Source organism: Vidua chalybeata, chromosome 34 (assembly GCF_026979565.1).
Source record: "Vidua chalybeata isolate OUT-0048 chromosome 34, bVidCha1 merged haplotype, whole genome shotgun sequence".
Taxonomy (NCBI): Eukaryota; Metazoa; Chordata; class Aves; order Passeriformes; family Viduidae; genus Vidua; species Vidua chalybeata.
In genome coordinates this window covers 541,150-567,744 of record NC_071563.1, presented here as the reverse complement: position 1 = coordinate 567,744, position 26,595 = coordinate 541,150, and the positions used below count along the sequence as shown (strand labels likewise).

At 62.0% G+C, this 26,595-nt stretch overlaps 2 protein-coding genes across 2 annotated transcripts; one reads left to right on the top strand and one right to left on the bottom strand.

Annotated features, from left to right (window-relative positions):
- The first annotated feature begins 223 nt into the window (after positions 1-223).
- Positions 224-12,185, top strand: LOC128802192 (THAP domain-containing protein 7-like). Its single transcript, XM_053968439.1, is given in 6 exon segments — positions 224-274; positions 555-634; positions 3,899-4,054; positions 7,052-7,143; positions 7,146-7,179; positions 10,232-12,185. Coding segments are annotated over 5 exon segments (888 nt in total). The 5' UTR covers positions 224-274; the 3' UTR covers positions 10,758-12,185.
- Positions 12,186-13,074: 889 nt separating this feature from the next.
- Positions 13,075-26,147, bottom strand: SLC27A5 (solute carrier family 27 member 5). Its single transcript, XM_053968437.1, has 10 exons — positions 25,585-26,147; positions 22,686-22,895; positions 20,849-21,007; positions 19,074-19,198; positions 18,788-18,982; positions 17,161-17,251; positions 16,807-17,005; positions 16,624-16,721; positions 16,041-16,171; positions 13,075-13,756 (listed from the first exon to the last, which is right to left on the bottom strand). Exons 1-10 carry the CDS (start codon positions 26,069-26,071, stop codon positions 13,580-13,582), a joined length of 1,872 nt encoding a protein of 623 aa, XP_053824412.1. The 5' UTR covers positions 26,072-26,147; the 3' UTR covers positions 13,075-13,579.
- Positions 26,148-26,595: the final 448 nt, after the last annotated feature.

The window sequence follows — 26,595 nt, the reverse complement described above, 5'->3', positions numbered from 1 at the left end:
TGGGGGTGTGAAATCCCCCCAAAACCCCCCAAATCCCCCAAAATTCCACCAAAATCCCCCAAAAGCCGTCGGGAGGGGGCGCGGAGCGCCCGCGGAGAGGGGCGTGGCCTGCATAGCTAATGAGGCTGGGGCGCGGCTTCTCCGACCAATCACAGCGCGGAATGCAAATGAGTCGCGCGTCGGGGTGGGGGGGCGGGTGCCGTTCTCGCGGGTTCCGCGAGCTCTCGCGAGAGTTCCGGGGCGGCCGCGGCGGCGGCGGGATGGGAGCGCCGAGGTGGGGCCGGGCCCGGGCGGGAAGGGGCGAAAAACGGGGGGAAAAGGGGCAGAAACGGGCAAAAAGCGGGCGGAAGGGGCGGCCCGGCACGGCAGGGGACACGGGGAGGCATGCGGGGGGATGTCAGGCCGCGGAGCGGGGCAGGCCCTGCGTGAGGGGGTGGGGGAGGCAGGGCCGGGGCTGAGGGCGGAGGGCCCGGGGCGGTTTGGGCGGGAAGCCGCGGGGGTTTGGGGGTGTTCCCGGGGATCCGGGGAGCGCCGTGACACGGCCCTACCCGCAGATGCCCCGGCACTGCTCCGCCGCCGGCTGCTGCACCCGCGACACCCGCGACACGCGCGGCAGAGGCATCTCCTTCCACCGGTGAGGGACCCCCGGGAGAGGGAGGGACCCCCCCATCCCCCTGAGCCCCCCCGGCAACCGTGACCCCCCCCCCCCGTCACCGGTGTCACCCCCTCTTAGCAACGGCTATCCCAGTGTGCCCCCCCAACAGCAATGGGCTGTCCCAGTGTCCCCCCCCCTCACAGCAATGGGCTATCCCAGTGTGCCCCCCCAACAGCAATGGGCTGTCCCAGTGTCCCCCCCCTCACAGCAATGGGCTGTCCCAGTGTCCCCCCCCCTCACAGCAATGGGCTGTCCCAGTGTCCCCCCCTCACAGCAATGGACTGTCCCAGTGTCCCCCCCTCACAGCAATGGACTGTCCCAGTGTCCCCCCCCAACAGCAATGGACTGTCCCAGTGTCCCCCCCCGAACAGCAATGGGCTGTCCCAGGTGTGTGTCCCCCCCTCACAGCAATGGGCTGTCCCAGTGTCCCCCCCCCTCACAGCAATGGGCTGTCCCAGTGTCCCCCCCCTCACAGCAATGGACTGTCCCAGTGTCCCCCCCCTCACAGCAATGGACTGTCCCAGGTGTGTCCCCCCTCACCTGTGCCACCTCTGTCACCTGTGTGATCTGTGTCACCTTTGTGACCTCTGCCACCTCTGTCACCCATCTCCTGTGTCCCCTGTGTCCCCTGTGTCCCCTGTGTCACCCATCCTGTGTCCCTCCCCTGTCCCCCCGTGTCCCCGCCCTCTGGTGTCCCCTCATGCCGTGTGTGGCCCTGTCCCCATGTCCCTGTCCCCAATGTCCCCATTGCTGTCCCCAGTCTGCCACAGTGGGATGACTCCTGGCGGGCGCCGTCCCCGATGTCCCCAATGTCCCAGTGTCCCCATACGATGTCCCCAATGTCCCCTCAGTGTCCCCAGTGTCCCCGTTGATGTCCCCGTGTCCCCAGGCTCCATGGCGGGATGACCCCTGGCGGGCACAGTCCTCAATGTCCCCTCAGTGTCCCCAATGTCCCCTCAATGTCCCCTCAGTGTCCCCTCAATGTCCCCAATGTCCCCTCAGTGTCCCGTCAGTGTCCCCAATGTCCCAGTGTCCTCAGTGTCCCCGTTGATGTCCCCTCAATGTCCCCAGTGTCCCCGTGTCCCCAGTGTCCCATATCCCACTGTCCCCTCAGTGTCCCCAATGTCCCCAGTGTCCCATATCCCACTGTCCCCTCAGTGTCCCCAATGTCCCCCAATGTCCCCTGGTGTCCCCAGGCTGCCGCGGCGGGACGACCCGCGCCAGGCGCAGTCCCTGATGTCCCCAATGTCCCCTCAGTGTCCCAATGTCCCATATCCCAATTTCCCCTCAGTGTCCCCAGTGTCCCCGATGTCCCCTCAATGTCCCCAGTGTCCCCGTGTCCCCAGTGTCTCATATCCCAATGTCCCATATCCCAATGTCCCACATCCCAATGTCCCCTCAGTGTCCCCAAGGTCCCCTCAGTGTCCCTGTCCCCATACAATGTCCCCATGTCCCCAGTGTCCCCAATGTCCCCAGTGTCCCCTCAGTGTCTCCATGTCCCCAATGTCCCCAATGTCCCCAGTGTCCCCTCAGTGTCTCCATGTCCCCAATGTCCCCAGTGTCCCCTCAGTGTCCCCCAATGTCCCCAGTGTCCCCAGGCTGCCGTGGCAGGACGACCCGCGCCGGGCGCAGTCCCCAATGTCCCCGTACAATGTCCCCATACAATGTCCCCATACAATGTCCCCGTGTCCCCAGTGTCCCCCAGTGTCCCCCAATGTCCCCATGTCCCCAGTGTCCCCAGTGTCCCCAATGTCCCCCAATGTCCCCGGTGTCCCCAGGCTGCCGCGGCGGGACGACCCGCGCTGGGCGCAGTCCCTGATGTCCCCGTACAATGTCCCCGTGTCCCCAGTGTCCCCTCAGTGTCCCCAGTGTCCCCAGTGTCCCCTCAGTGTCCCCAGTGTCCCCTCAGTGTCCCCAGTGTCCCCCAATGTCCCCAGTGTCCCCTCAGTGTCCCCGGTGTCCCCTGCTGTCCCCAGGCTGCCGCGGCGGGACGACCCGCGCTGGGCGCAGTCCCCGATGTCCCCATACAATGTCCCCGTGTCCCCTCAGTGTCCCCAGTGTCCCCTCAGTGTCCCCAATGTCCCCTCAGTGTCCCCTCAGTGTCCCCAATGTCCCCGGTGTCCCCTCAGTGTCCCCTCAGTGTCCCCAGTGTCCCCTCAGTGTCCCCAATGTCCCCTCAGTGTCCCCTCAGTGTCCCCTCAGTGTCCCCAGTGTCCCCTCAGTGTCCCCAATGTCCCCGGTGTCCCCTCAGTGTCCCCTCAGTGTCCCCTCAGTGTCCCCAGTGTCCCCTCAGTGTCCCCAATGTCCCCGGTGTCCCCTCAGTGTCCCCAGTGTCCCCTCAGTGTCCCCAATGTCCCCTGCTGTCCCCAGGCTGCCGCGGCGGGACGACCCGTGCCGGGCGCAATCCCTGATGTCCTCAGTGTCCCCAGTGTCCCCAGTGTCCCAAATGTCCCCCAGTGTCCCCGGTGTCCCCATACAATATCCCCATGTCCCCAATGTCCCCTCAGTGTTCCCCAATGTCCCCACTGATGTCCCCGGTGTCTGCAGGCTGCCGCGGTGGGACGACCCGCGCCGGGCGCGGTCCCCGATGTCCCCATACAATGTCACCATGTCCCCTCAGTGTCCCCAGTGTCCCCAATGTCTGCGGTGTCCCCAGGCTGCCACGGTGGGACGACCCGCGCCGGGCGCAGTCCCCGATGTCCCCAATGTCCCCTCAGTGTCCCCAGTGTTCCTGATGTCCCCTCAGTGTCCCTGGTGTCCCCAGTGTCCCATATCCCACTGTCCCCTCAGTGTCCCCTCAGTGTCCCTGGTGTCCCCAGTGTCCCATATCCCACTGTCCCCTCAGTGTCCCCTCAGTGTCCCCAATGTCCCAATGTCCCCTGCTGTCCCCAGGCTGTCGCGGCGGGACGACACACGCCAGGCACAGTCCCCGATGTCCCCAATGTCCCCTCAGTGCCCCCAGTGTCCCAATGTCCCCAGTGTCCCCAAGGTCCCTAATGTCCCAATCTCCCCTCAATGTCCCCAGTGTCCCCGATGTCCCCAATGTCCCCTCAGTGTCCCCCAATGTCCCCGCTGATGTCCCCGGTGTCCCCAGGCTGCCGCGGCGGGACGACCCGCGCTGGGCGCAGTCCCTGATGTCCCCGTACAATGTCCCCGTGTCCCCAGTGTCCCCAGTGTCCCCAGTGTCCCCAGTGTCCCCTCAGTGTCCCCCAATGTCCCCACTGATGTCCCCGGTGTCCCCAGGCTGCCGCGGCGGGACGACCCGCGCCGGGCGCAGTGGCTGGAGAACAGCCGGCGGCAGGACCCGGCGGGGGGCGGGCGCTGGGACCCCAGCTCCAAATACATCTACTTCTGCTCGCAGCACTTCGAGCGCTCCTGCTTCGAGCTCGTGGGCTACAGGTCAGTGCTCAGGTGTGCTCAGGTGTGTGTACAGGTGTGTGCAGGTGTGTGTACAGGTGAGTGCAGGTGAGCTCCAAATACATCTACTTCTGCTCGCAGCACTTCGAGCGCTCCTGCTTCGAGCTCGTGGGCTACAGGTGAGTGCTCAGGTGTGTACAGGTGTGTACAGGTGTGTGCAGGTGTGTACAGGTGTGTACAGGTGTGTGCAGGTGTGTGCAGGTGTGTACAGGTGAGCTCCAAATACATCTACTTCTCGCAGCACTTCGAGCGCTCCTGCTTCGAGCTCGTGGGCTACAGGTGAGTGCAGGTGTGCTCAGGTGTGTGTACAGGTGTGTGCAGGTGTGTGCTCAGGTGTGTGCAGGTGTGTGTACAGGTGTGTGCAGGTGAGCTCCAAATACATCTACTTCTGCTCGCAGCACTTCGAGCGCTCCTGCTTCGAGCTCGTGGGCTACAGGTGTGTGCTCAGGTGTGCTCAGGTGTGTGTACAGGTGTGTGCAGGTGAGCTCCAAATACATCTACTTCTGCTCGCAGCACTTCGAGCGCTCCTGCTTCGAGCTCGTGGGCTACAGGTGAGTGCTCAGGTGTGCTCAGGTGTGTGCAGGTGTGTACAGGTGTACGTACAGGTGTGCGTACAGGCGTGTTCAGGTGTGTACAGGTGAGTACAGGTTTGTATAGGTGTGTGCAGGTGTGAGTACAGGTGTTTGCAGGTGTATACAGGTGTGTACAGGTGTATGCAGGTGATTGAAGGTGTACGTACAGGTGTGCGTACAGGTGTGTACAGGTGTGTACAGGTGTGTCCTGGCAGTACAGGTGAGCATGCAGGTGTGTTGCAAAGGCTGCATGTGGGGCTGGGGTGGGCTGCAGGTGAGCCTGGAGCTACAGGTGTGTGCAGATCATACAGGTGTGTCCAGGTCATACAGGTGTGTCCAGGTCATACAGGTGTGTCCAGGGCATACAGGTGTGTGGGGGGATCCAGGTGTGTCCAGGCACTACAGGTGAGCCTGGAGCTACAGGTGTGTGCAGTTCATACAGGTGTGTCCAGGGCATACAGGTGTGTCTAGGGCATACAGGTGTATCTAGGGCATACAGGTGAGCCTTGGGATCCAGGTGTGTGGGGGGATCCAGGTGTGTCCAGGGGATTCAGGTGTGTCTAGAGGACCCAGGTGTGTCACAGGGATCCAGGTGTGTGCAGTTCATCCAGGTGTGTGCAGAGGTTACAGGTGGGCCTGGGGCTCCAGGTGTTTTCTGGAAGTGCTGCAGGTGAGTGGGGGGATGCAGGTGGGGCTGGGGGTTGGCACAGGTGAGCCAGGGGATCCAGGTGATCCTGGAGGCTCCAGGTGAGCCTGGGGGGCTACAGGTGAGTTTGGGGAGCTGCAGGTGAGCCTGGGGGGCTACAGGTGAGTTTGGGGAGCTGCAGGTGAGTTTGGGGGGCTGCAGGTGAGATTGGGGTGCTGCAGGTGAGCCTGGGGGGCTGCAAGTGAGTTTGGGGTGCTGCAGGTGAGCCTGGGGGGCTGCAGGTGAGATTGGGGTGCTGCAGGTGAGTTTGGGGTGCTGCAGGTGAGATTGGGGTGCTGCAGGTGAGATTGGGGGGCTGCAGGTGAGATTGGGGGGCTGCAGGTGAGCCTGGGGGTCTGCAGGTGAGGTTGGGGTGCTGCAGGTGAGGGACCGCCCAGGTATTCCAGGCGCCCTCCAGGTTTTGGGGTCCCCCCAGGTATTCCAGGATCTCCAGGTATTCCAGGTACCCCCTGCTTTGGGGTTCCCCCCGGTTTTGGGTTCCCCCAGGTGTTGGGGTTCCCCTCAGTTTCGGGGTGTCCCCAGTTTTGGGGGGTTCTCCTGGTTTTGGCTCCCCCCAGGGTTTTGGGGTCTCCCCCCGGTTTTGGGTTCCCCCGGTTTTGGGGTCTCCCCCCGGTTTTGGGTTCCCCCAGTTTTGGCTCCCCCCTGTTTCGGGGTCTCCCCCCAGGGTTTTGGGGTGTCCCCAGGGTTTTGGGGTCTCCCCCCGGTTTTGGGTTCCCCCGTTTTTGGGGTGCCCCGGTTTCAGGGTCTCCCCCCCCAGTTTTGGCTCTCCCCGGTTTTGGGGTCCCCCCGGTTTTGGGTTCCCCCAGGTGTTGGGGTTCCCCTCAGTTTCGGGGTGTCCCCAGTTTTGGGGGGTTCTCCTCGTTTTGGCTCCCCCCAGGGTTTTGGGGTCTCCCCCCGGTTTTGGGTTCCCCCGTTTTTGGGGTGCCCCGGTTTCAGGGTCTCCCCCCCCAGTTTTGGCTCTCCCCGATTTTGGGGTGCCCTCGGTTTCGGGGTGCTCCCGGTTTTGGGGGGTTCCTCCCTGGGTTTGGGTTCCCCGTTTTCAGGGTCTCTCCCGGGTTTTGGTTTCCCCCATTTTTGGGGTGCCCCGGTTTCGGGGTCTCCCCCCCCCGGTTTTGGCCCCCCCGGTTTTGGGGTGCCCCGGTTTCGGGGAGCCCCGGTTTTGGGGTCTCCCCCTGGTTCTGGGTTCCCTCGTTTTTGGGGTGCCCTGGTTTCAGGGTCTTTCCCCCCTGGTTTTGGCCCCCCCGGTTTTGGGGTGCCCCGGTTTCGGGGAGCCCCGGTTTTGGGGTGCCCCGGTTTCGGGGTGCCCCGTTTTTGGGGTGCCCCGGTTTTGGCCCCCCCGGTTTTGGGGTGCCCCATTTTTGGGGAGCCCCGTTTTTGGGGTGCCCCGGTTTTGGGGTGCCCCCCGGTTTTGGCCCCCCGGTTTTGGCCCCCCCGGTTTCGGGGAGCCCCGGTTTCGGGGTGCCCCGTTTTTGGGGTGCCCCGGTTTTGGCCCCCCCGGTTTTGGGGTGCCCCATTTTTGGGGAGCCCCGTTTTTGGGGTGCCCCGGTTTTGGCCCCCCCGGTTTTGGGGTGCCCCGGTTTTGGCCCCCCGGTTTTGGCCCCCCGGTTTTGGGGAGCCCCAGTTTCGGGGTGCCCCGTTTTTGGGGTGCCCCGTTTTTGGGGCGCCCCGGTTTCGGGGTGCCCTGACCGCTGTCCCCCGCAGTGGCTACCACCGCCTGAAGGAAGGAGCCGTCCCCACCGTGTTCGCCCCCGGCCCCCCCCGGCCCCCCCGGCCCAGGCCCCCCCCGGCCGGTGACGCCCGAAAGCGCCGCGGGGCGCCCGCAGGTGGAGGTGAGCGGGGGGCCGGGGGGGCTCGGATTGGGGGGGGCTGGGGGTTTTGGGGGGGCTCGGATTTGGGGGGGGGCTGGGGGGGTTTGGGGGGGCTCGGATTGGGGGGTGGCGGGGAGGTTTGGGGGGGCTCGGGGCTCCCCAGTTCATCCCAGTACGGCCGGAGCCTTCCCCCTTCCCTGGCGGGACCCCCGGATCCCCCATTTTTCCCTGGACCCCCCCCATTTCCCCCAGACCCCCCTCCCACCCCTGGGACCCCCCCATTTCCCCCAGACCCCCATTTTCCCCTTGACCCCCCAATTTCCCTGACCCCCCTCCCACCCCTGGGACCCCCCCATTTCCCCCAGACCCCCATTTCCTGGACCACCCCATTTCCCCTGGACCTCCCCATTTCCCCCAGACCCCCCCATTTCCTGGACCCCCCCATTTCCCCCAGACCCCCATTTTCCCCTGGACCCCCCTCCCACCCCTGGGACCCCCCCAATTTTCCCAAACCCCCATTTTCCCAGACCCCCCCCCCCACTCCCTGACCCCCATTTCCCTCGGACACCCCCCCCCCACTCCTGGACCCCCCCCTTTTCCCGGACCCCCCCCCCACCCCGGGACCCCCCCAATTTCCCCGGACCCCCCCCCCCCCCCCCCATTTTCTCCTGGACCCCCCCAAATTGCCTCGACCTCCCCCCCACTTCTGGGTGGTCCTGGGGGGCTTTTGGGGGCTCCCAGGGGAACGGGGCTCCCCGCTTTGTTCTCGCTCTGGATGGGACCCCCCACCCAAATCCCCTCTGGACCCCCAAAATCTGTGCTGGACCCCCCCCAAATCCCTGCTGGACCCCCCGAATCACCGCTGGACCCCCCCAAATCCCTGCTGGACCCCCCCCAAATCCCCGCTGGACCCTCCCAAATCCCCGCTGGACCCCCCCAAATCCCCACTGGACCCCCCAAATCCCTGCTGGACCCCCCCCAAATCCCCGCTGGACCCCCCAAATCCCTGCTGGACCCCCCAAATCCCCACTGGACCCCCCAAATCCCTGCTGGACCCCCCAAATCCCCACTGGACCCCCCAAATCCCTGCTGGACCCCCCCAAATCCCGCTGAACCCCCCCAAATCCCTGCTGCCCCCCCCCAAATCCCTGCTGGACCCTCCCAAATCCCCACTGGACCCCCAAATCCCCGCTGGACCCCCCAAATCCCTGCTGGACCCCCCCCAAATCCCCGCTGGACCCCCCCAAATCCCTGCTGGACCCCCCCAAATCCCTGCTGGACCCCCCCAAATCCCCACTGGACCCCCCAAATCCCCACTGGACCCCCCCAAATCCCTGCTGGACCCCCCAGATCCCCACTGGAACCCCCCCAAATCCTGCTGGACCCCCCCCAAATCCCTGCTGGACCCCCCAAATCCCCTCTGGACCCCCCCAATCTCTCCTGGACCCCCCAAATCCCCGCTGGACCCCCCCCAAATCCCCACTGGACCCCCCAAATCCCCGCTGGACCCCCCCAAATCCCTGCTGGACCCCCCAAATCCCCACTGGACCCCCCAAATCCCCGCTGGATCCCCCAAATCCCCGCTGGACCCCCCAAATCCCTGCTGGACCCCCCCAAATCCCTGCTGGACCCCCCAGATCCCCACTGGAACCCCCCCAAATCCTGCTGGACCCCCCAAATCCCTGCTGGACCCCCCAAATCCCCGCTGGACCCCCCCAATCTCTCCTGGACCCCCAAATCCCCGCTGGACCCCCCCAATCTCTCCTGGACCCCCCAAATCCCCGCTGGACCCCCCCAAATCCCTGCTGGAGCCCCCCCAAATCCCCACTGGATCCCCCCAAATTCCTGGTGGACCCCCCAAATCCCCACTGGACCCCCCAAATCCCCGCTGGACCCCCCCAAATCCCCACTGGACCCCCCAAATCCCTGCTGGACCCCCCCCCAAATGCCCACTGGATCCCCCCAAATCCCTGCTGGACCCCCCCAATCTCTCCTGGACCCCCAAATCCCCGCTGGACCCCCCCAAATCCCTGCTGGACCCCCCAAATCCCCGCTAGACCCCCCAAATCCCTGCTGGACCCCCCCAATCTCTCCTGGACCCCCCAAATCCCCGCTGGACCCCCCCAAATCTCTGCTGGACCCCCCAAATCTCCGCTGGACCCCCCAAATCCCTGCTGGACCCCCCCACTCCTCACCAAGCTCTCCCCAGGACCCCCCAGTTCCCCCTGACCCCTCCCACCCCGGGACCCTCAGAAAGCTCCGGGGGTGTTTGGGGGTCCCTGCGGGGGCGTTTTGGGGGGTCTCTGTGGGGGTTTTGGGGGTCTCTCTGGGAGCATTTTGGGGGTCTCTTTGGGGGTGTTTTGGGGGTCTCTAAAGAGATATTTTAGGGGTCTCTCTGGGGGTCTCTCTGGGAGTGTTTTGGGGGTCTCGGGGTCTCTCCGGGGGTGTTTTGGGGGTCTCTGTGGGGGTCTCTTCGAGGGTATTTTTGGGTCTCTCCGGGGGTGTTTTGGGGGTCTCTGCGGGGGTGTTTTGGGGGTCTCTGTGGGGGTGTTTTGGGGGTCTCTGCGGGGGTGTTTTGGGGGTCTCTGTGGGGGTCTCTTCGAGGGTATTTTTGGGTCTCTCTGGGGGTGTTTTGGGGGTCTCTGTGGGGGTGTTTTGGGGGTCTCTCTGGGGGTCTCTGTGGGGGTGTTTTGGGGATCTCTCCAGAGGCGTTTTGGGGGTCTCTATGGGGGTGTTTTGGGGATCTCTCCAGAGGCGTTTTGGGGGTGTCTCTGGGGGTGTTTTGGGGGTCTCTGTGGGGGTGTTTTGAGGATCTCTCCAGAGGCGTTTTGGGGGTGTCTCTGGGGGTGTTTTGGGGGTCTCTATGGGGGTGTTTTGGGGATCTCTCCAGAGGCGTTTTGGGGGTGTCTCTGGGGGTGTTTTGGGGGTCTCTGTGGGGGTCTCTTCGAGGGTATTTTCTGGGGGTCCCTGTGGGGGCATTTTGGGGCTCTCTCCGCGGGTGTTTTGGGGTCTCCCCGGGGGCGTTTTGGGGGTCTCTCCGGGCTGACCCTCTCCCCCGTCCCTCTCCCCACAGACGGAACCCCCTCCCTCCCCCGGCGCCCTCGCCGCTGCCCTCGGACGTCTCCTGCTTCCCGCGGGACTCCAAGGACCCCGGCCCGCCGCCGGCCGGCGACCACGGCGGGGTCCCGGCCCTGCCCGGCCCCTCGGGCTCCATCCCAGAGACCCTGCTGGTGGCCACAGGCGACGAGGTGGCCACGAGCACGCCGGCCCTGCCCGAGGGAGCCCCGCCGAGCCCCGCGGGACCCCCGGCACCGCCGTCGCCGTCGCTGTTCATGCTGCGGCTGCCGCCGCGCGCCGGCTCCTACATCCAGAGCGAGCACAGCTACCAGGTGGGCAGCGCGCTGCTCTGGAAGCGCCGCGCCGAGGCCGCGCTGGACGCGCTGGACAAGGCCCAGAGGCAGCTCCAGGCCGGGAAACGCCGCGAGCAGCGCCTGCGGCTGCGCCTGGCCGAGCTGCAGAGGGAGAGGAGAGCGGGCTCCGAGCCGCGCAGGAGCTCCAAGGAGCGCCCGCAGCTGCTCGGGGACGCCGCGGGGCGCTGAGGAGCTGGAGGAGCTCCGAGGCTCGGAGGCGGCGCGGAGGTTTGTAAATAAAGGATTTCGCCCTGCGGCTGCGGCTGGTGGAGCTCCAGAGGGAAAAGAGGACAGGGGACTCCAAGCCACGGAGGAGCTCCAAGGAGTGCCCAGTGGAGCTCCAGAGGGAGAGGAGAGGGGACTCTGAGCCACGGAGGAGCTCCAAGGAGCACACGGAGCTGTGGCTGGTGGAGCTGCAGAGGGAGAGGAGAGGGGACTCCGAGCCACGGAGGAGCTCCAAGGAGTGCCCAGTGGAGCTCCAGAGGGAGAGGAGAGGGGACTCCGAGCTGTGGAGGATCTCTAAGGAGCCAGCAGAGCTGTGGCTGGTGGAGCTCCAGAGGGAAAAGAGGACAGGGGACTCTGAGCCACGGTGGAGCTCCAAGGAGCACATGGAGCTGTGGCTGGTGGAGCTCCATAGGGAGAGAAGAGGGGACTTTGAGCCACGGAGGAGCTCCAAGGAGCCGGCGGAGCTGTAGCTTGCAGAGCTCCAGAGAGAGAGGAGAGCGAGTTCCAAGCCATGGAGGAGCTCCAAGGAGGGCCCGGTGGAGCTCCAGAGGGAGAGGAGACTCCGAGCTGTGGAGGAGCTCCAAGGAACCAACGGAGATGTGGCTGGTGGAGCTGCAGAGGGAAAAGAGGACAGGGGACTCTGAGCCATGGAGGAGCTCCAAGGAGCACATGGAGCTGTGGCTGGTGGAGCTCCAGAGGGAGAGAAGAGGGGACTTTGAGCCACGGAGGAGCTCCAAGGAGCGCCCGGTGGAGCTCCAGAGGGAGAGGAGAGGAGAGGGGACTCCAAGCTGTGGAGGAGCTCCAAGGAGCCAGCGGAGCTGTGGCTGGTGGAGCTGCAGAGGGAGAGGAGAGGGGACTTTGAGCCACGGAGGAGCTCCAAGGAGCGCCCAATGGAGCTCCAGAGGGAGAGGAGAGGGGACTCCGAGCCATGGAGCAGCTCCAAGGAGCCAGCAGAGCTGTAGCTTGCAGAGCTCCAGAGAGAGAGGAGAGCGAGTTCCAAGCCATGGAGGAGCTCCAAGGAGCGCCCAAAGGAGCTCCAGAGGGAAAGGAGAGCAGGCCCCAAGCCATGGAGGAGCTCCAAGGAGCACCCGGTGGAGCTGCGGAGGGAGAGGAGAGCAGGTTCTGAGCTGCGGAGGAGCTCCAAGGAGCACACGGAGCTGTGGCTGGTGGAGCTCCAGAGGGAGAGGAGAGCGGGCTCCGAGCCGCGGAGGAGCTCCAAGGAGCGCCCGGTGGAGCTCCAGAGGGAGAGGAGAGCGAGCTCCAAGCCGTGGAGAAGCTCCAAGGAGCGCCCAGAGGTGCTCGGAGATGGAGGAGGAGGGCGCTGAGGAGTTGCAGGAGCTCCGAGGCTCGGAGGCGGCGCGGAGGTTTGTAAATAAAGGATTTCCGATTTTCTGTGTGGGGTTTGGAGGGGGAGTTTGTGGGGTTTTGGAGGGGGAATCTGTGGGGGTTTAATGGGGGCTTCTAAGGGAAATTTGTGGGGTTCCTGGGGGAAATTTGTGGGAATTTGTGGGGATTTTATGGAGGTTTCTAGGGGAAATTTGTGGGGGGAATTTGTGGGAATTTGTGGGGTTTCCAGGGGAAGTTTGTGGGGGGAATTTGTGGGGTTTCTTGGGGGAATTTGTGGGGGTTTGTGGGGTTTTTAGAGGGAATTTGTGGGGATTTTATGGAGGTTTCTAGGGGAAATTTGTGGGGGGAATTTGTGAGGTTTCTAGGGGGAATTTGTGGGGGTTTGTGGGGTTTTTAGGGGAAGGTTTAGGGAGAAATCGTTCGGGGAGAGGCTGGAATGGAATTGGGGTCGGGATTTCAGAGGAGGAGGGGCGGGGTAAAGAGGGACATCACTGTTGGGAATGGGGAGAGTCAGGTGGGAAACCGGGGAGAAATTCCCAGTTTGGGGAATGAGGTGGGAAATTCCCAATTTAGGGAACGAGGTGAGAAATCGGGGAGATTTCAGTGGGATATTGGGATGAAATTCCCAAACTGTGGAATGAGGTGGGAAATCAGGGAGAAATTCCCAATTTGGGGAATTCTGTGGGAAATGGGGAAGGAATTCTTCCCTGTGGGGTTGCTGAGGGGCTGGGATGGAATTCCCGGGGATTTGTTCCTGATCGGAGCCCGGGGCGGGAACGGGACGAGGTTTTGGGGGCTCCAGATGGAGCAAGGACAAAAACCTTCATCCCCCATTTGGGATGGGGGCATCACCCGCCCCTTCCAGAGGGGAAAACAGGGGAGTCAACCCCAAAAAAACCTCAAATCCCCCAAATCCTTTGGCAGCCAGAAAATGGGAATTAAAGGTTTAATTTCCAGCATGGCTGACACCAACACCAAACCTCCCCATAGTGCCTGATTAGCCCCTAATTAACCTTTGCTAATTACCCCGGGGTAATTAGCCACCACAGAGCCCCCAGAGGAGCCGCTACAACCCAAAAAAAACTCAAATCCCCCAAATCCTTCGGCAGCCAAAAAAAGGGAATTAAAGGTTTAATTTCCAGCGCGGCGGCGCCGGGCCCGGCTGACACCAACGCCAAACCTTCCCAAAATGCCTGATTAGCCCCTAATTAGTCTTTGCTAATTACCCCGGGGCTGTCAGCTCCCTGGGCCCACCACAGAACCGCTACAACCCCAAAAAAAACTCAAATCCCCCAAATCCTTCGGCAGCCAAAAAAAGGGAATTAAAGGTTTAATTTCCAGCGCGGCGGCGCCGGGCCCGGCTGGCACCAACGCCAAACCTTCCCAAAATGCCTGATTAGCCCCTAATTAGCCTTTTGCTAATTAGCGCCGCGGCGCCGCTACAGGGCGAGCCTCATGTCGCGGATGGCGGCGAAGGTGGCGGGGCTCAGCGGCACGTAGGATCGGCGCGCGGCGTCGCGGAAGAAGAGCCGGTCCCGGACGAGCCGGGGGTCGAAGCCCTCCTTGACCAGGTTGCTCTTGCACTGCTTGAAGGTGCCCGTGATCTCCAGAGCGTCCTGGGGACAGCGACCGCGGCGTCGGGGCAACCTCCGGGCCGTGCCAGGGCGCCGGCGCGGGACGGCGGGCGGTGCCGTCGGAGTTGGGGGATGCGGGGGTGGCTTTGGCACGGGGTGACACCCGTTGGCACCGGGTGGCCTCCATGGGCACCAGGTGACCATCATTGGCACCAGGTGACCCCCAATGGCACAGGGTGATCATCATTGGCACAGGGTGATCATCATTGGCACAGGGTGACCCCTGATGGCACCAGGTGGCCTCCATTGGCCCCAAGTGACCCTCATTGGCACCAGGTGACCCTCGTTGGCACAGGGTGATCATCATCGGCACAGGGTGACCATCAGTGGCACAGAGAGACTCTCGTTGGCCCCAGGTGACCCCCACTGGCCCCAGGTGACCCCCGTAAGCCCCAGGTGACCCCCGTTAACCCCAGGTGACCCCCATTGGCCCCAGGTGACCCCCGTAAGCCCCAGGTGACCCCCGTTAACCCCAGGTGACCCCCATTGGCCCCAAGTGACCCCCCCTGGCACCAGGTAACCCTCGTTGACACAAGGTGACCCTCATTGGCACAGGATGACCCCCACTGGCCCCAGGTGACCCTCACTGGCACCAGGTGACCCCCGTTAGCCCCAGGTGACCCCAACTAGCCCCAGGTGACCCCCACTGGCCCCAGGTGACCCCCATTGGCCCCAGGTGACCCTCATTGGCACAGGATGACCCCCACTGGCACCAGGTGACCCCCATTGGCCCCAAGTGACCCCCACTGGCACCAGGTGACCCTCGTTGACACAAGGTGACCCCTATTGGCACCAGGTGACCCTCGTTGACACCAGGTGACTCCCATTGGCCCAAAGTGACTCTCATTGGCACAGGATGACCCCCACTGGCACCGGGTGACCCCCCGTGCACAGGGTGGCCACCACTGTCATGGCAAAGGGAGGAACTGCAACACCGGCACTGGCACGGCGCCGTCATCGGCACAGCGTGACCCCGGTGTCGGCACCGAGCGACCGTCACCAGCAAGGGACAGACGGTGCCACCACAACGGGGTGACTCCCCCACGCTGTCACCAGGGACCCCCAGCACCGTTAGTGGCACGGGGTGACCGACGCCATCGTGGGAAACTGGGGGGACACCAATGGTGTGATTGGGACTGGAGGAGCTCTGAAAACCCCTCCAACCCAAACCGTTCCATGATTCCACCCTGCCATGATGGACCTGGATGAGCTCTAAAGTCTTCTCCAACCCAAACCATTCCATGATTCCACCCTGCCATGATGGACCTGGATGAGCTCTAAAGTCTTCTCCAACCCAAACCATTCCATGATTCTACCCTGCCATGACCAAAACTAGATGAACTCTAACGCCTCTTCCAACCCAAACTGTTCCATGATTCTACCCTGCCATGACTGGGACTGGATGAGCTCCAATGCCTCTTCCAACGCAAACCATTCCATGATTCCACTGTGCCATGATGGAACTGGATGAGCTCTAAAATCCTCTCCAACCCAAACCATTCTTTGATTCCCCCCTGCCATGATTGGAACTGGATGAACTCTAATGCCTCTTCCAACCCAAACCATTCCATGATTCTACCCTGCCATGAGGGAACTGGATGAGCTCTGAAGTCCTCTCCAACCCAAACCATTCCATGATTCCACGCGACCATGACCAAAACTTGATGACCCTTAAAGTCTCCTCCAACCCAAACCATTCTGTGATTCCATCCTGCCATGACTGGGACTGGATGAACTCTAATGCCTCTTCCAACCCAAACCATTCCATGATTCCACCCTGCCATGACCGGGACTGGATGAACTCTAACGCCTCTTCCAACCCAAACCATTCCATGATTCCATCCTGCCATGACCAAAACTGGATGAACTCTAAAGTCTCCTCCAACCCAAACCATTCTGTGATTCCATCCTGCCATGACTGGGACTGGATGAACTCTAAAGTCCTCTCCAACCCAAACCATTCCATGATTCCATCCTGCCATGACCAAAACTGGATGAACTCTAACGCCTCTTCCAACCCAAACCCTTCCATGATTCCACCCCGCCATGACCGGGACTGGATGAACTCTAAAGTCTTCTCCAACCCAAACCATTCCATGACTCCACCCTGCCATGATTGGAACTGGATGAACTCTAACGCCTCTTCCAATCCAAACCGTTCCACGACTCCACCTGGCCATGATTGGTCACTCCAGTGCTGGACCACCCCCATCCCACGGCCCCGAAGCCCCCCTGGAGTCCCCTGGGGTGGGCGGGTCCCGCTGACCTGGATCCGGACGAAGCGGGGGGCGGCGTAGGCGGGCAGCGTGTCCTCCGTGAAGGCGTAGAGTTTGTCACCGTCGAAGGTGGCCCCGTCCTTGAGGCGCACGGCGGCCATGCCACAGCGGCCCTCACACCCTGCGAACATCGCCTGGGCTCACCTGGGGCAACCTCATCTCCTTGGGGTCTCCTTGAGGCCCCCTGGGCTACTGGGGGGGGGGTGGGGGTGGCCAAACGTGTTTTGGGTGGGTCTGTCCCAGTTTTGGCACGGCGGAGGCCGCTGGGATGGTGGTGGAGGCGCGTCACGTGCCCAGAACGATGCCAGGTGCTCATTTTGGGTGAATGCTTCCTATTTCTGCCTCCTTTGTGGCCACATGGACCCAACCCGGCACCTGACGCTTGCTTTGGGCAACCGAGTCCCATTTTCACTTTCCTGGGGGGTCCTTGGGCCGTTGTGGGGGATGTTTTGTGCTCAAAGCAACTCTGGATGCTAAAAGTCCCTTTCGAACCTTCTTGGTGGTGGCTCCGACCTCCCGGGGACGCGTCACCCGCCTCGAACACCCCCAGGTCCGTATTTTGGTGGGACTCACCCGGCACGGCCACGCCGTAGACGTTGACCTCCTGGATGAAGCTCACCAAGCCCAGCGTGGCCTCCACCTCCGTCGTGGCCACGTTCTCCCCTTTCCAACTGGGGAGGAGAAGGGGCGGCGCCGTGAGGGGGGGATTTGGGCCGGCACCGACCACTCGGACACGCGCGGGAGCCTCGGAGTTACCGGAAGGTGTCCCCGACGCGGTCCTGGAAGTAGATGAACTTCTCGCTGTCCATCATGAGGAGGTCGCCGCTGTTGAAGAAGGCGTCGCCTTTGGCCAAGACGTCCCTCAGGATCTTCTTCTCGGTCTTCTGCGAGTCGCCGGCGTAGCCGTGGAACGGGGTGTTCTTGGTGATCTTCATCACCAGCAGCCCCGTCTCACCTTCGGGGAGGAAGAGGAGGGTTGGAGGCTGTCCAACGCCCTGCCTCTTCTTCCAGGGGTTCCAGGCGGCTTCCAGGATGGTGGTGGCCTGGGCCGAGAGGTGGTTTTGGTGCATCTCCACTCCCCGAGAAGACCCCGGCGAGTGCGGCCCTTACCGGATTTGGTGGGGATGCAGAGCCCCCGCTCGTCGCGCACGGGCTCGTCCTCCTCCACGTTGTACCGGATGAGCTCGAAGGGAGCGAAGAGCTGCAGGGCAGGGAGAGACCTGGGCTCAGAAACAGCGAGGAGAACTTCCTCCCCGTGGAAACTGCCAGAACTTCCTCCCCGTGGAAATTGCCAGAACTTCCTCCCCGTGGAAATTGCCAGAATTTCCTCCCCGTGGAAATTGCCAGAATTTCCTTCCTGTGTAAATTTCTGTATTTCCTTCCTGTGGAAATTGCCAGAATTTTCTTCCTGTGGAAATGTCCAGAATTTCCTTCCCGTGGAAATGTCCAGAACTTCCTCCCTGTGGAAATTGCCAGAATTTCCTTCCTGTATAAATTTCTGTATTTCCTTCCTGTGGAAATTTCCAGAATTTCCTCCCCGTGGAAATTGCCAGAATTTCCTCCCCGTGGAAATTGCCAGAATTTCCTTCCTGTGAAAATTGCCAGAATTTTCTTCCTGTGGAAATGTCCAGAATTTCCTTCCCATGGAAATGTCCAGAATTTCCTCCCCGTGGAAATTGCCAGAATTTCCTTCCCATGGAAATTCCCAGAATTTCCTTCCCGTGGAAATTTCCAGAACTTCCTTCTCATGGACATTTCCAGAATTTCCATCTCGTGGAAATGTCCAGAATTGCCTTCCCATGGAAATTTCCAGAATTTCCTTACATGGAAATTTCTGGAATTTCCTTCACATGGAAATTGCCAGAATTTCCTTCCCGTGGAAATTTCTACAGTTTCCTTCCCATGGAAATTTCCAGAATTTCCTTCTCGTGGAAATTGCCAGAACTTCCTTCCCGTGGAAATGTCCAGAATTTTCTCCCTGTGGAAATTCCCTCCCTGTGGAAATTGCCAGAATTTCCTTCCCCTTCCAGGTGTGGCCTGCTGTGATTGGTCTGTTCCAACCCGCGGGAACGCCCCCAGTCCCAACATTCTGGGTGCTAAAACCCATTTAGTTTTAATGGTTTTTAATTTTAAATTTTTTAGGTGAAATCACTAAAATTAATCCTGATTTAAACCTATTTAAATAAGGTTAAATCTGATCCAGTCAAACGGTGAATGAACTCATTGGTGGCATCTTCCAAATCCTGGAGCTGTGGGACAGCACGATGGGGAAAAAGGGAGGAAAATTCTGATTTTTTCAGCTTTTGCTCCATCCCAACTTTTGCTCAAAAATCTGATTTTTGCAGCTTTTGCTCCATCCCAGCTTTTGCTCAAAAATCTGATTTTTGCAGCTTTTGCTCCACAGCTGGGTGAGGGCTGAGATGTGGCACCAAAGGAATGACCAGGTCCCCACGGACACCCCAAAACCCGGCTGCACGTCAACACCGTTGCGCCAACGTTGGCCAGCCAGGTGGAGGGGACTCATTTTGGGTGAGAAAAGGGGGTTCTGGGGACTCTGCTCTTGTGCCAGCCCAACCCGATGGATGCCGTTTGGCTTCCCTTGGGGACGTCACGGCTCGCTCCACCACCAAGAGGCGCATCCAAGACTCAACCAAGACTTCAGCCTTTCCTTGGCTGAAACCCAACTTGAGGAGCCACGTTGGGCCCCTCAAGGTGGTGTCACCCCCGACGTTCTCACCTTGATGAACCTGTTGGCCCTGCCCACGGCCCCGACCTTGCCGGTGTAGTTGATGAAGCCGGCGTTGCCCTCGGTGGCCCCGTAGAACTCCCAGATGGCCACGGGCCCGAAGCGCCGCAGGAACTCCTTCCACACCTCCGCCCTCATGCCGTTGCCCAGGGCCATGCGCACGCCGTGCTCGCGGTCATCAGCGCGCTGCGGGGTGACACGGGGACAGGGCCACCTCGGGGTGTGACCGGAGCGTCGCCGAGGCCTCGGGGGGGTTGTGGGGCGGGCGGGGCCTCACCTTGGGCGCGTTGCACAGGTAGCGCATGAGCTCGCCCACGTACTGGATGACGGAGACGTTGTAGCGCCGGCAGTCGGGCCAGAACTGAGAGGCCGAGAACTTGGCACGAAGGACGCAGGTGGCTCCTGGGGACAAGACAAAGGGACGGTGACCCTGCCCCTTTTAGCTTTTGTCTTTGCCTCCATCTCTCCATCCATCCATCATCCATCCGTCATCCATCATCCATCCATCATCCATCCATCATCCATCCATCCATCATCCATCCATCATCCATCCATCATCCATCCATCCATCATCCATCCATCCATCCATCCATCATCCATCATCCATCCATCCATCATCCATCCATCATCCATCCATCCATCCATCCATCATCCATCCATCCATCCATCCATCATCCATCCATCCATCCATCCATCATCCATCCATCCATCCATCATCCATCCATCATCCATCATCCATCCATCATCCATCCATCCATCATCCATCCATCCATCCATCCATCATCCATCATCCATCCATCATCCATCCATCATCCATCCATCCATCCATCCATCCATCCATCCATCCATCCATCCATCCATCATCCATCCATCCATCCATCATCCATCCATCCATCCATCCATCCATCATCCATCTATCATCCATCCATCATCCATCCATCCATCCATCATCCATCCATCATCCATCCATCATCCATCCATCCATCATCCATCCATCCATCCATCCATCCATCCATCCATCCATCCATCATCCATCCATCCATCATCCATCCATCCATCCATCCATCCATCATCCATCCATCCATCCATCCATCCATCATCCATCCATCATCCATCCATCATCCATCCATCCATCATCCATCCATCCATCCATCCATCCATCCATCCATCCATCATCCATCCATCCATCATCCATCCGTCATCCGTCATCCATCCATCCATCATCCATCCATCCATCCATCCATCCATCATCCATCCATCCATCATCCATCCATCCATCATCCATCCATCCATCCATCCATCCATCCATCATCATCATCCATCCATCCATCCATCCATCCATCATCCATCCATCCATCCATCCATCCATCATCCATCCATCATCCATCCATCATCCATCCATCCATCCATCCATCATCCATCCATCATCCATCCATCCATCATCCATCCGTCATCCGTCATCCATCCATCCATCATCCATCCATCATCCATCCATCCATCATCCATCCATCATCCATCATCCATCCATCATCCATCCATCCATCATCCATCCATCCATCATCCATCATCCATCCATCCATCATCCATCCATCATCCATCCATCATCCATCCATCATCCATCCATCATCCATCCATCATCCATCCATCCATCCATCCATCCATCATCCATCCATCCATCCATCCATCAGCCATCCATCCATCCATCCATCATCCATCCATCCATCATCCATCCGTCATCCGTCATCCATCCATCCATCATCCATCCATCCATCATCCATCCATCATCCATCCATCCATCATCCATCATCCATCCATCCATCATCCATCCATCCATCCATCCATCCATCATCCATCATCCATCCATCATCCATCCATCCATCATCCATCATCCATCCATCATCCATCCATCATCCATCATCCATCCATCCATCATCCATCCATCCATCATCCATCATCCATCATCCATCATCCATCCATCGTCCATCCATCATCCATCCATCCATCATCCATCCATCCATCCATCATCCACCCATCCTGTCCGTGTGTCCGTACCGACGTCCAGGCACCCTCCGAGCCCCACCAGCAGCCCGGCCGAGTGGTAGAGCGGCAGCGCGGTGTAGACGACGTCGTCGGGCCGCAGGCCGCAGACCCGGCCCAGGCTGGCCACCATCATCAGCCTCAGCTCCGTGATCACCGCGGCCTTGGGCAGCCCTGTGGGGACAACGGGCACAGCGGGCTGGGACACGCTCCGGGGCGTCCTGGGGGTCCCGGGCAGCGGCGTGGGGGTCTCTGCGGCTCGGGGGTCGTTGTCCCTTGTTGGAGGAACCTCGGCCAGGTTCATCCAGTGAGTGATGGCCAACCCTCCCACGGGCACAGGACACACCTGGCCCAGGTGGAGCCACCATGGTCACGGCTGGAGAAAGACCCCCAAGCCCCCTCAAAGCTGCCCATGTGCGGACACACCCAGCACACACCTGGCTCAGGTGGACCCATGATAGTCAGGGCTGGAGAAAGACCCCCAAGCCCCCTCCAAGCTGCACATGTGTGGACACACCCAGGACACACCTGGCCCAGGTGGATCTGCCATGGCCAACATTGGAGGAAGACCCCCAAGCCCCCTCCAGTGCTGACCTGCCCACGTGGACACAGCCAGGGCACACCTGGCTCAGGTGGACCCGTGATGGTCAGGGCTGGAGGAAGACCCCCAAGACCCCTCCAATGTTGACCTGCCCATGTGCGGACACACCCAGCACACTCCTGGCCCAGGTGGAGCCACGATGGTCAGGACTGGAGGAAGACCCCCAAGCCCCCCTCCAATGTTGACCTGCCCATGTGGACATGGCCAGGACACACCTGGACGAGGTGGAGCCACCATGGTCAGGGCTGGAGGAAGACCCCCAAGACCCCTCCAATGTTGACCTGCCCATGTGGACACAGCCAGGGCACACCTGGCCCAGGTGAACCCGTGATGGTCAGGGCTGGAGGAAGACCCCCAAAACCCCTCCAAGCTGCACATGTGTGGACACACCCAGCACACACCTGGCCCAGGTGGACCTACCATGGCCAGCATTGGAGGAAGACCCCCAAGACTCATCCAGTGCTGACCTGCCCACTTGGACACACCCAGGACACACCTGGCTCAGGTGGACCCGCCATGGCCAGTGTTGGAGGAAGACCCCCAAGCCCCCCTCCAATGTTGACCTGCCCATGTGGACACACCCAGCACACACCTGGCCCAGGTGGAGCCACGATGGTCAGGGCTGGAGGAAGACCCCCAAGCCCCCCTCCAATGTTGACCTGCCCACGTGGACACAGCCAGGGCACACCTGGCTCAGGTGGACCCGTGATGGTCAGGGCTGGAGGAAGACCCCCAAGACCCCTCCAATGTTGACCTGCCCATGTGGACATGGCCAGGACACACCTGGACGAGGTGGAGCCACGATGGTCAGGGCTGGAGAAAGACCCCCAAGACCCCTCCAATGTTGACCTGCCCATGTGGACACAGCCAGGGCACACCTGGCCCAGGTGAACCCGTGATGGTCAGGGCTGGAGGAAGACCCCCAAAACCCCTCCAAGCTGCACATGTGTGGACACACCCAGCACACACCTGGCCCAGGTGGACCTACCATGGCCAACATTGGAGGAAGACCCCCAAGACTCATCCAGTGCTGGCCTGGCGACCTGAACACAGCCAGGACACACCTGGCTCAGGTGGACCCATGATGGTCAGGGCTGGAGAAAGACCCCCAAGCCCCCTCGAAGCTGCCCATGTGTGGACACACCCAGCACGCACCTGGCCCAGGTGGACCTACCATGGCCAACATTGGAGGAAGACCCCCAAGACCCCTCAACGCTGCCCACCCCACCCAGCTCCTGCGGCCTGGCTCACCGGTGGTGCCGGAGGTGTAGATGTACATGGCCTTGGAGTCGCCGGTGATGCCGGCGCGGTGCCCGGCGGGCGGCGGCTCGTCGGGCGCCGCCTCGATGGCGGGCAGCAGCGCCTCCACGCCCGGCGTGGGCGACGCCGCGCTCAGGTAGAAGACGGCGACGCCGTCGCGCTGCAGGTCGGGCAGAACCTCCTCCACGGCCTCGCGGAGCTCTGCGGGGACAGAGGGACGCGGGGAGGGTCCCACGGGGGCACGGGACACGGGGGCAGGTGACCCCAGGTGGGCACCTGGCCAGGTGGGCACCCCCGGAATGGGTGAGCGGGCCGAAGTTCCCAGGTGGGCACCCCAAGGTACCTCCAGGTGGGCACCTGGTCAGGTGGGCACCCCCAAGGTACTCCAACGGTGTACCTGGTCAGGTGGGCACCCCCGGAATGGGTGGGTGGGCAAAGGTTCTCAGGTGGGCACCTCAAGATACCCCCAAATGGGCACCTGGACAGGTGGGCACCCCCGGAATGGGTGGGTGGGCCAAGGTTCTCAGGTGGGCACCTCAAGATACCCCCAAATGGGCACCTGGACAGGTGGGCACCCCCAGAATGGGTGGGTGGGCCAAGATTCCCAGGTGGGCACCCCAGGGTACCCCCAAATGGGCACCTGGTCAGGTGGGCACCCCCGACATCGCACAGGTGCAGCCCAGGTGGGCACCGGGCACACCCCAAATGTGAGCCGTGCTGGTGTGGGCACCCCAAAGGGGTCCCGGGCACCCAGTGGGGTCCGGGCAGGAGCCCAGCCGGGCACCCTCAGCACCCCAAAAGGGGGTCCCTGACCCCCCAGACACCCCAAACTTCCCGAGGGGCGCCCTGAGCACCCCAAAAGGGGGTCCCTGACCCCCCAGACACCCCAAACCTCCCCGAGGGGAGCCCTGAGCACCCCAAAAGGGGGTCTCTGATCTCACAGGTGCCCCAAACCTCCCCGAGGGGCACCCTCAGCACCCCAAAAGGGGTCCCTGGTCCCCCCAGATACCCCAAACCTCCTGAGCACCCCAAAAGGTGCCCCCTGACCAGAAGGGGTCCCTGATCTCACAGGTGCCCCAAACCTCCCAGCCGGGCACCCTCAGCACCCCAAAAAGGGGTCCCTGACACCCCAAGCACCCCAAACCTCCCCGAGGGGCACCCTCAGCACCCCAAAAGGGGTCCCTGACCCCCCACACACCTCCTGAGCACCCCAAAAGGGGGTCCCAGCCAGCCGGGCCCCCGCAGTGACCCTAAATGGGGTCACCCCGAAGGGAGCCCCGATCCCGTGGGTGCACCCAGGGGTGACACACAGAATGACACTCAGAGTGACACCCAGGGACACACCCAGGGACACACAGGGACACACACGGTGACACACCCAGGGACACACAGGGACACACCCAGGGACACACAGGGACACACACGGTGACACACCCAGGGACACACAGGGACACACCCAGGGACACACAGGGACACACACGGTGACACACCCAGGGACACCCAGGGACACACCCAGGGACACACAGGGACACACACGGTGACACACCCAGGGACACCCAGGGACACACAGGGACACACACAGGGACACACACAGGGACACACAGGGACACACACAGGGACACACACAGGGACACACAGGGACACACACAGGGACACTCACAGTGACACTCACAGTGACACACAGGGACACACAGGGGGACACACAGTGACACTCACAGGGACACTCACAGGGACACACAGGGACACACCCAGGGACACACAGGGACACACAGGGACACACACAGTGACACACAGGGACACACAGTGACACTCACAGGGACACACAGGGACATCAGTGACACACAGGGACACACAGGGACACACAGTGACACACACAGGGACACACAGGGACACACAGTGACACACACAGGGACACACAGGGACACACACAGGGACACACACAGGGACACACAGTGACACCCAGGGACACACAGGGACACACCCAGGGACACACAGTGACAGTGACACACAGTGACACACCCAGGGACAGTGACACTCACAGTGATACACACAGAGACACACAGGGACACTCACAGGGACACACAGTGACACCCAGGGACACACAGTGACACACAGAGGGACACACCCAGGGACAGTGACACTCACAGGGACAGTGACACACAGTGACACTCACAGGGACAGTGACACACACAGTGACACACACAGTGACACACACAGAGGGACAGTGACAGTGACACACAGTGACACACACAGAGGGACAGTGACAGTGACACACAGTGACACTCACAGGGACAGTGACACACGTGCAAACCCCCCCCACTCCCCGTGCATTCACTGGGGCTGGCCAGGACCAGGGTGGCCTTGGTGGCCACAGACCCCCCTGAACGCTGCTTTGTCCTCTCTCACCTGGACTGGCCAGCACCACGGTGGCCTTGGTGGCCACAAACCCCCTGGAACACCACATTGTCCCCTCTCACCGGGGCTGGCCAGCACCACGGTGGCCTTGGTGGCCACAAATCCCCTTGAATGCCACATTGCCCCCTCTCACCAGAGCTGGCCAGCACCATGGTGGCCTTGGTGGCCACAAACCCACCAAGATCCCAAGCAAACCCCCCAAACCCCACATTGTCCCCTCTCACCAGGGCTGGCCAGCACCATGGTGGCCTTGGTGGCCACAACCCCAGCCAAGATCCCAACCAAGCCCCCAAACCCCATGTTGCGGCTTCTCACCGGGACTGGCCAGCACCACGGTGGCCTTGGTGGCCACAAACCCCAGCCAAGCCCCCAAACCCCACGTTGCAGCCTCTCACCAGGACTGGCCAGCACCACGGTGGCCTTGGTGGCCACAAACCCCAGCCAAGCCCCCAAACCCCACGTTGCAGCCTCTCACCAGGACTGGCCAGCACCACGGTGGCCTCGGCCGCCTCCAGCGCGTGCCGCAGCGCCCGGCCCCTCACGTTGCAGTTGAGGCAAGCCATGGGGCAACCCAACTTGGCCAACGCTAGCCACGTCCACAGGTAGGCCGGCTCGTTGGGCAGGAACACGGCCACCGTCCGGCCGCTCCGCAGCCCCAGGCGCCGCAGCAGCGCCCAGGCCGCGCGGTTGCTGCGCCGCTCGATGTCCTCGAAGGTGTAGGTCTCATCCTGGAAGAGCAGCAGCGGCCGGCGCGGCCGGAGCCGGACGTGCCGCCGGAACACGTCCAGCAGGGTGACGGCCGGCCGGCCGGCCAGGCGCCGGCGGCAGCGCAGCGATGACCGCGCCATGGTGGCGAAGAACGCCAGGTCGTCCCACAGGAACGGCACCAGCCGTGCCGCGGCCACCGGCACCAGCACCAGCAGCACGGCCGCGGCGGCCACCAGAGCCGGCAGCACCGCCATGGCCAGCAGCGCGGCGGGGCCGGCGGCCAAGGTCCGCCGGGCGACCTTTGGGCCGGCCGTGCCGGCGTTGCCGGGGTCCGGAGTTCGCCGCTCTCCGGTTCCTGCTCTTTGTTTGCTCTCCTCGCTCCTGCTGCGTTTTGTTTCTCCCGTGGCCCTCCCTGCCCCCGGGAGTGGCTCGGCGGGCGGCGGCTGCCACGGCCCGGGGGCTCTGCGGGCCCTGCCTGCACGGCTGGCCGTCTGTCCCCCTGTCCGGCTGTCCGGCTGTCCGGCTGCATGGCTCTCCAGCCTCTGTCCGGCTGTCTGGCTGTCCCTCTGTCCAGCCTCTGTCTGGCTGTCTGGCTGTCCCTCTGTCCAGCCTCTGTCTGGCTGTCTGGCTGTCCCTCTGTCCAGCCTCTGTCCGGCTGTCTGGCTGTCCCTCTGTCCAGCCTCTGTCTGGCTGTCCAGCTACACGGCTGTCCGGCTGTCTGGCTGCATGGCTCTCCAGCCTCTGTCTGGCTGTCCGGCTGTCTGGCTGCCCGTCTGTC